The 9488-nt window shown below is 44.4% G+C and overlaps 1 protein-coding gene across 4 annotated transcripts in view; it reads left to right on the top strand.

The window, feature by feature from the left end:
• NBAS (NBAS subunit of NRZ tethering complex) overlaps nt 1-9488 on the top strand; it is a 366039-nt gene that overhangs the window by 249592 nt on the left and 106959 nt on the right. For all 4 annotated transcript variants that reach the window (XM_040496113.1, XM_040496112.1, XM_040496111.1 and 1 more), the window contains one exon: nt 6582-6811. In XM_040496113.1, the coding sequence (XP_040352047.1) occupies nt 6582-6811 (230 nt within the window). The remainder of the gene's footprint in view (nt 1-6581; nt 6812-9488) is intronic.

The raw sequence follows: 9488 nt of genomic DNA, 5'->3' as shown, positions 1-9488 counted from the left end.
GCGGGATGATTACTAGGTTTGAATACAGGTACTGAGAGAATTTGTGGGGTTATTTCTGACAAACCTGTGCACCCTAATGGAAACACTATCCTAAGCCTGCCAGCACAGGCTCCTGGGGCTTTTCTAGATCGTTTTTGGAGCAGCCCACCTTACTTCAACTCTTCTTTTTAGGGACCTATAGTAACAATTGACAAATGGTCAGCTGGAGAGAGTTTTCTCTCCTTGTGTTTGTCCTGATTGACTTGCTTTTATGTTTAAGAAATAATACGTATGTGGCCACAAAACTCAAACGATGAAAATGGTATACAGCAGAAAGTCAGTGGTTCCCTTTTGTTTCCTTCCAGACATGGTGTATGGATATACGTACTTATGGAAACGTTTTTTATACAAATGTGAATAGGGGCGCCTGGGTGGCGCAGTCGGTTAAGCGTCCGACTTCAGCCAGGTCACGATCTCGCGGTCCATGAGTTCGAGCCCCGCGTCACGCTCTGGGCTGATGGCTCAGAGCCTGGAGCCTGTTTCTGATTCTGTGTCTCCCTCTCTCTCTGCCCCTCCCCCGTTCATGCTCTGTCTCTCTCTGTCCCAAAAAAAATAAATAAATGTTAAAAAAAAAATGTGAATATACCCACTGTTAGGTACCTTGATTTTGTTTGCATTTATACCTTACCTTTATAGTTATTGTAAATGCATCTGTGTAAGTGTGATCTTGCTAGCATTTTTTTTAAAGTTTCAGAAGATAACATCAGTTAAAAATGGAAACATGCCCTTCAGTTTTATATGCTAGAGAAGCAAACCCAGCAGGGGATGAAATTCAAAACTTTATGGTAGACCATTTCTAAATGTGGTTTTTTTAAGCTACTAATTGAAAATACTAAGTAGAAAATTATCTCAGGCAAATAACAACCCTAGAGGGGAAACGCACCACCTGTTTGAAACTTTCCAACCAATATTACCAAGAAATGGAGACTATTAAACTGGAATGGATTTATTACCTCTACTAGTAAGCAATAAATTAAGTCATGGAGCATTCTGTAGCCATGAATATTTACGCATATTTTGCTTTTACAGGGATTTGACCATATTTAAAGAAATCATATTTTATTCACCCCCTGAAGAACTGTGTTGCCAAATTCGGGGAAAAATTTAGAATAATTTAATTCTCCACACTTTTCCGTTTAAAATTTTTGATGCCTTTTTATGTGGTTATTTTTGCAGCCTGTGATGTTTTGCAATATCACATTGAATGCCAAATACGAGAGATTCTGAGGCTACCTGTAAAGTCCTTCAAAAGCTTCTTAGAAACTAAAAGCTTTCATATGCTTGTCACATCATTGGACTTAGTTGGGAGAAGAGGGAGGGCTCTGTCTACACACACACAAACAGCGATTTGCGATGTGAGTTCGGGTGTAGAACATTTGTGGGGACCTGTCAGCAGCATAAGGAGCGCGGTAGGTGAGAATCAAGAGGCTTGACTCACTTCCTTGCTGTCAGCCCCCAGCCGAGGATGTCTGCGGTGCAGATTGGCATATCTGCGATGGGAACCATGGTCTCCTGTGCACATTGCTGGGCCGGTGTGAGGGTCAAATGACATTCGTGCCAGAGTGCTTAGACGCTTGAATGCATGAAATAACGTGTCGGGGTGAGTGGGGGATGCTTTGGAATATTTTGAGAGAAATTGTGGTAAGCTCAGGGGAAGAATGGTGATTAAAATTTAAATCAAATTTTGGAAGTAATCACGACCAGTGAAGTTCCTTGAGGAAGAGAGAGAGGTAGTAATGCTAGTGGTAAGAAGATAATTTACATAGAGGGCTAGAATTTACAACATGCTAATCCATCTAGCCTCGTTTAATCTTTTTTGGGGCTCCATAAAGAAGAAATTGCTTCCATTTTATTTATTTTTTTTTTATTTTTTTTTTTAAATTTTTTTTTCAACGTTTTTATTTATTTTTGGGACAGAGAGAGACAGAGCATGAACGGGGGAGGGGCAGAGAGAGAGGGAGACACAGAATCGGAAACAGGCTCCAGGCTCCGAGCCATCAGCCCAGAGCCCGACGCGGGGCTCGAACTCCGGGACCGCGAGATCGTGACCTGGCTGAAGCCGGACGCTTAACCGACTGTGCCACCCAGGCGCCCCAGAAATTGCTTCCATTTTAATAATGGAAAAGCCGAGGCTCAGGGGAGAAGAACCAGTAATCCAGGTTATTTGATGCCTATTCCTGTGGTTTTTTACCCATATCTGGTTTCCTTTTTCTTAGAAGCCTTTGTGAGTTGTCCCTTCTCATTAGTATTACGTTTTACACAATCAGTTGAAGTACTGAAAACCTTTCTGGACATTTAACAGAGATTTGATGATCCATAAGCTTGAAGACACTTGGAAGTCATCATCAGAGGGTTAATAGCATGCCCCTAGTCTCACCACCTTATTAAGACAGAATTTTAAACAAGGTATATTTATGTCAAGGGGTTGAACAGAAAATGGTATTCTAAACTCTCTCTGTTGTCATTAGAGAATTCAAAACCAAAAGACTTGAAGATACAGCTCGAATCAGGTATTTAGTTGAACACCTACCATTGTGTGTCCTCTATGGTCTCTTGTATTTACATATGTGTATACATGTATAAAAGGGTTGTGAGGGAGAATGTACCTATGTGTAAAAAAAAAAAAAAAAAGCCAATCTGGATGTAATAACAAATGACAGCATTAAGTCCATCAGTGACAGTTGATCGTTTGTAAAAGGACTCTGGTGCCATGACTTTGGTACATTCGGGGGGAGCCGTGTATACACTGGTCTCGTCAGGATCCTTACAGTTTCAAGAGATCCCCTCCCCTGCATGCCAAATGTACAAGGATGGTTTTGGGGAGGCATCATGCTCGGGAGTCACATGCCACACCACCACTCAACCCAGTGGCCTTGGTCAAGTTTCTCACCTCCCAATCCTCTGTAAAAACAGATGGTACTAGCAGACTGGTCCCACCGAATGGTTAGTTTTAAGTGAGATTCACTTCACGTATGTTTAGCTCTATGCCTGTCTCCGTACCGAAGACTATTAGGTCTCCAAAACCGAAAAATATTAGGTGTTTGTTCTTAAATAATTCTTAGAAAAGCGAACACATTTGATGTATAAAGAACATGAAATAAAAATTCCAGAGTGGCTAGATAATTTCTACTTAGTAAAAGAAAAGAGATTACAGTTGTTTAAACTATGAAGGAATGTACTGACTGCGCTTCATTGGTCTAAAATTGTACTTTTAACCAAGAAATCTGCTCTGAATATTTAGTGGAGGCATACATGAGGAAAGGTGTGGAACTTCCCCAATTCCACACCTGGAGGGATGTACAAGGATTTGTTTTATTTTTATGATTGAACTCCTCTACATTCATGGGATTTTAGCCTGAGAAAGGCGATCCTCTGGTGATGTTCCTTTGTTTTACATCTGAAGAAGCTGAGCCTCAGAAGAGTCCAGAGAGGAGTAATTGCTCCCTGCCCGGAGTTCCTGGCACTCTGGGTTTGTGACTCGGCAATGGTGGGTATGTGCAGATGCCTCCTGTGAATTGCTTATGTGCCCATCTTTGCCAGCCACTGCTTCTTAATTGCTTGCGAGTAAGCCCTGGGCCCAGTTTGCTTTCTTATAATGATAGAGAAAGAGCACTTTAACATACCTTATTTATCTGTGCCTCTTAGCAAACCATCAGGACGGTGTGCGCATCGAGTCCTATGGTGAGGAAGTGGGGATCTGAAATAACTTGCCCCAAATTGCATCCCTACAACTGAGGGACCTGGAATAGAAGGACTATTGACTTTAAAACCACTGCTACCTGGGCACCCGGGTGGCTCAGTCGGTTAATCATCCAACTCCTGATTTCAGTTCAGGTCACGATCTCGTGGTTTGTGGGTTCGAGCCCCACGTCGGGCTCCATGCTGACAGCGAGGAGCCTGTTTGAGATCCTCTCTCTCTCTCTCTCTCTCTCTCTCCCTCTCCCTCTCCCTCCCTCTCTGCCGCTCCCTCTCTTGCACATGCCCACAATCTCTGTCTCTCTCTCTCTAAATAAATAAACAAAAGCCACTACTGCCGTTAATCGTCTTTCCCTTTTACCCCGTACCTGATTTGTGCAAGAGAGGCTACTGCGCTCTGGAAAAGACAAATTCACGAAATACTCGTGGTCTCTGCCATAATTTAATATGCTATAATGTAATATTTATAAGAAAAAGCAGTGTCAATTGTAAATTTGAATTAGCGTTAAAGTGTAAGAGAATAGAAAGGAGGAGGCGTTATGCTATTGAGGTCAAGTGAAAAGTATGCAGGCCGCTCCCCCCATACAGGTGCCAAATCCTTGAGATGCCAGGAAACAAAGTGAAAAATGAATGTGGAGACAAGACCTGTGGGAGAAGCCTTGAGAGAATGGAACCGGTTGACTCCACGAGCAGGTGTGGGAGCCACAGCCTGGTAGAGAGGGGCTCGGAGAGCCCTATGGCGGGATGCTCGTAGCCTCTCCTCCAAATGCAGTGGGCAAGTGCAGACCCAGGGCTTTGGTCCGAAACCGCCGGGTCAGAGCGTCTGTGGGGGAAAAGCTGTCCTTTGGTGGTGAGCATGGGTTTGCTGGCAGGGTGTAGGATCGGGGCACAAGGTGACAGGCCACGACAGGAGAGTTGTGCCGCCCTGAAACCCCATCATTGGAGATGCGCTCTTGCTCTCTTCTGCTGCGAGGCCAGAAAGTGCGGACAGGGTGAGGCTGGGAAAACAGGCAAGGACGGTGCCCACCTGGGGGCGGGGACAGAGCAGGTGTGGATGGGCTCGCTGGCCCTGGAGCAGTGGCCCTGTACCGCGTGACTTCAGGGCCGGCTGAGCCCTTGCTGCGTGATTCAGGGTGCTGCCCCGAGGCTTCAGCCCTTGAGCGGAAAGGGGGTGGGGCTCGATGGCAGCTGTGGAGGCCGCACTAAGTGCTGAGGCGTGGGATCCCCTTTGTCTAAATCCACGGCCAGAAACACCATCCATATGCAGCCGATTCCCAAATCTCTTCTAATTGCAGTTAGATTTGCTTTATTCGTGCCATCTTTCCGTCAGGTCTTAGCTCCCCAGGCCTTAGCGCATATTGAACCCTCACTGCACTTGGTCTCCCTAGATTTTCCTGGCGTTTTTACTGCTGATACCGGAGTGGTTAGTCTAGGCATTAAATCTTCCAAGAAGACTTCCTCTGAATTCCCACAGAACCCTGTGCTTACCTGTATCGTACCATTTTACAATTATTTGCTTGATTGTCTCTCTCCAGAGACTGCATCCCTAGAGGAGAGGGTCGTATCTTTTCACTGGCACATAATAGGTGCACAAGAAATATTTGTTGAATGAATGAAAGATGGTCTCATAGCTTACTTTGAAGAGTGAGTTTTCAAACCCAGGACTTTTGACTTGAGACTTAATCTGTGGTTTATGCGACAGGACCGAGTGTGTGCATAGAGGTAGGGAAAAAAACATTGACTTTTTCTCAAATCCACCTACCGGAACCCGAGAAGATTTCTCTAATTGGTTTTTATCGGTTCTCTCAGAATGTTTCCTAATAGGATCAAGAGAGAAATGTCAGGCTAGGTTTGGTAATACAGACTCGACATTGACAAATCTCCTGTGTACCTCAGAATAATGGCGTACACGTTAGAAATGCTGACAGCTTACTATAATTAGGTGTGTTTCTAAGAACCAAAAATAGATTCTGAAGTTTTCCCCCTAATTTGCTTATATTAAAATATATACCATGTCTTCCTAGGAATTGAGGGATTGAATTACTGTTGTTCAAGTATTAGGCTCCCTATTAAACAATTCCAAAATCGTAGCTGAGCTGCTTTTGCTTCGTTGACACACCCTGACCAACTTTACTGTAAATAAATGTGGCCAGTTCATCACTTACTTTTCTTTCCTGTCGGCTGTCAGATTCCAGGTTTTGTTCTCTTTGAGTCATTTTTTTGTTGTTAGAGAAGCTGTTAAGAATTATAGAGCAATATCCCACTGAGCTCCAAATTGAGCAGAGGAAAAATTGGTTGGATGCTCTCTTATGCAACTAGAAGTGTTTTGTGATTTTAGGAACAGGGATGGGTTTTTCCGCCCCCCCCCCCCCCAACTTATCCCTGGAGAAAACACTCTTCTGCTTAGCTGTCTTGGCATTTAGAGTGGCATTACTGAGCTGCATCTTAGTTATTGAGAACACTTACATGGTCCAAAGAAAATTTATCCAGGGGCAATGAAGATGACAATTACTTCAGGGTGAATTATTATAAATGATCAGGTAATTGGGCCCCCAATCTAACGTAGGGTGATGAGAGTTGAAAAAGCAAATGTATGTTATTTTTCCAACGGGTGGAGATTTTTAAGGTGGAAGAACAGAGCAGGCGTCCAGAAAACTCCTTCTAGACTCCTTTCTGTGTCTTGTCTCTCTGGTCTGCAAAGTTCACTGGCTCCCCCACTGATTTCTCAGGGTGGCTGTGAGCCTTGATAAAATGGCAGCAGGGGAAGAGGCAAACAGGTTGCCCAGGAGACGTGGTCGTCTTGTTGTTACTTTATTTTGTTTTTGTTGTTGCTGTTTTTGTTACAGGCTGATCCCAAGGAGCTCATCAAGATGGTCACCAGGCATGTGACTCGATACGGACACGACGCCTGGCCAGAGGACCTGGTTTCACTGACCAAGCAGTTACACTACTACAACGAACGTCTCCTGGATTTCACGCAGGCCCAGATCCTTCAGGGCCTCCGGAAGGGTGTGGATGTACAGCGGTTTACGGCAGATGACCAGTATAAAAGGGAAACTATCCTTGGTTTGGCAGAGTAAGGGATACCTTTGTCTCCTAAAGGGGTGGATTTAAAGCCTAAAAGAACAGGTTGAATGGTCAGGACACTGTCCTTTGAAGGTTTACATCTGTGGTTGTTATAAATAGGACTTTCCTTCTTCCTGGGGTGTGATGGACACGTGGCTGTTCCCAGTTGGATCAGCTGATGGCAGACAAAGTTGTAAACCTGCAGATTTAAATAATAAGCGTGGGAATTATTTAAAAGTTTCCCATGATTTGGCTAGCCCAATACCAACATTCTTACCATGTTAGCGGGGTGAGGGTATGACCGGCATAAAAAATGTGAAGCTTATTATAGACGTTTAAAAAGATTGCCTGTTACTCCTGGAAGTCTCACTGCAAACTAGGGGGCAGTTTAATTTCCCCCGTGTGTTGAGAATGAGATGTTGTTTGACTGAGTACCGGGGGAAGGACCCAGAGTCTAGATTCAGGGCACCTGTATCTGTCATGGGTTTCCAGAGGAAGGACAGCTGACCAGCTAGGCCCAGCAGTCTCTCTTGGTGGAAGCCAATAGCACCTGCCACTTTTCCCTTTGTCGCTTACCCCTTTCAGCAGCAAGCCCCATGTGAGATGGCAGTACAGGTTAAGGCCCAGTGAGAAGCATTTCTTCGGAGGCGTGGGATGCCCCTTGGTTTTAATACTGGTCTCCATTTTTTTAGTTGAGATCGAATGAGAATTAGTTACATGTCAGAAGGTGGGAAAGTGGAAAAAAAACAAAAAAAGAAAAAAATACAAATAAAAAAAAAGCGGGAAAGCGTGTTCACCCATAATGGTTATTAAGTAGAGTTGTTTTGTTCTTAACATCACAATTTGTGGAGCACTTCCCATGGGCAAGGAGCTGTGTTAGGTGCTCTATAAAGCTTATTTTGTAAATCTCTTTTACTCCTCGAACATAATAACCCTGTGGCGTAAAATGGTATTTCCATTTTATAGCTGAAGAACATGAGACTCGGGAGTGTGAGGTAACTGGCCCAAGTTTACATGGGTGGTAAGGATCATCACTGTGATATTAATCTTGGCCTTGATCTCTCAATTATCAAAGCCATCGCATCTTCACAACGCCCTGTGCCCCCCCCCCCCCCGCCCACTCCCTACCCCCGATGCACGGTTGTATTCCCAGGCAAGCGAGGCCTGCAATGCAGTCTAGGCTTCCAGCCTTTGAAGCTAAGGTTAAATTGTGCCTATATTTAGTGATTATTCTTCCTTCCTGCTACATTACTTTAAAATAACAAATGTAGCCCTGGTTATGGTTGTAGTATATGCTATTTTTCGTTATTATTATTTAAATCTCTAAGAAAGTGGCAAAGTACCCTTGGCACTCTGTAATAACTTTATATGAGCCCAAGCTTCTTTCCTGCCATAAGCACCCCAAATTCTCTTTAAAGTTTATTTGTATTTATCTTGATAGAGATAGAGCAAGCGGGGGGAGGGGCAAAGAGAGAGGGAGACAGAATACCACGAAGCCTCTGCATCATGAGCACAGAGCCCAATGCAGAACTCAGACTCACGGGCTGTGAGATCATGACCTGAGCCAAAATCAAGAGTCGGACACTTAACCGACTGAGCCACCCAGGCACCCCCCGCCCCAAATTCTCTTTAGAGTAAGGCGGGGAATAGACAGATCAAAGAAAAGATAGTAAGAACAGCCTGTAGTGGGATTTAGTTAAGAGAAATGTGGAATAGTTTTTTCTCTCCTCCTCTGTTCTCCTGGAGGTTCACAATGTCATGGAGCCGTTTAATGTCTAATTTGAAAGTGAATGAAGGGGTCACTTAATCCAGCCTCCTCACTTTCGGAAGAGGGATCTGAGAACCAGAGAACTTTAAAGAGTTGTTCGAGGTCACACAGCCCAGGGGTGAGACTCAGCTTCCCGTTGCCAAGTCCAGTGGGCTTCTCCTCTGGGCATTTGGTAATCCTGGGTGCCACCCATGCTCATGGTTTCTTAGAAGAAGGTTATTATGCAGAATGCAGGTTACGAGGTAAGGTATGTCTTAACATTATCTGCTACATTTTGCCAGGGTTTTTGTCCTTTACTTTCTTTTGTAAGTATCCGGGATGCTATTTGAAGTGTGTCCTAGAGGACAAATACATGCTTTTGACAAACATACCATAGAATCTTCTCCACAATTTGTTACCTAGAAAAATATCCAACATTCTCTGAACGGCTTGTTTAAAATGTCAGAGTGGGTGTGGCGTTTTTGAGTTCGCAGTTCCGATTTGGGGGCGGGCATTCAGTGTGTTACAAAAATCCTTGACACGTCTGCTTCCTGCTGTTCTGCAGCCCCCCCCCCCCCCGCCCCCTCACTGTACACAGCGTGACCAGTCTTCGTTTTCTTGCGAATCGTGCATCCATTTTGATGGCATTGGCCTTCTATAAGTGCCTTTTATCCGTCCTTTATTGCCCGTGTATCTTAGATAATAGGTTTCGGTGCTTCGTTGGGCTAACCTGGAGGAGGGCACACAGAGCTTGGCTTCTTCCCACCTTTCTCAGGTGATGAAGGTACCAGTACTCAGTGAGCACGTTCCTGGGGTCAGGCACTGTGTCAGACTCCCCTCAGAGAAAGGATGAATTGCTAATGGTCGCTATTCTCAAGGGTTTCTCATTCCATAGAGTATACTCAGTAAATACTTGAAGAAATTTTTGATCGTCAATGAC

Source organism: Herpailurus yagouaroundi, unplaced genomic scaffold (genome assembly GCF_014898765.1).
Source record: "Herpailurus yagouaroundi ecotype Mexico unplaced genomic scaffold, PumYag 188, whole genome shotgun sequence".
NCBI lineage: Eukaryota > Metazoa > Chordata > Mammalia > Carnivora > Felidae > Herpailurus > Herpailurus yagouaroundi.
This window is presented reverse-complemented; position numbering and strand designations above follow the sequence as displayed.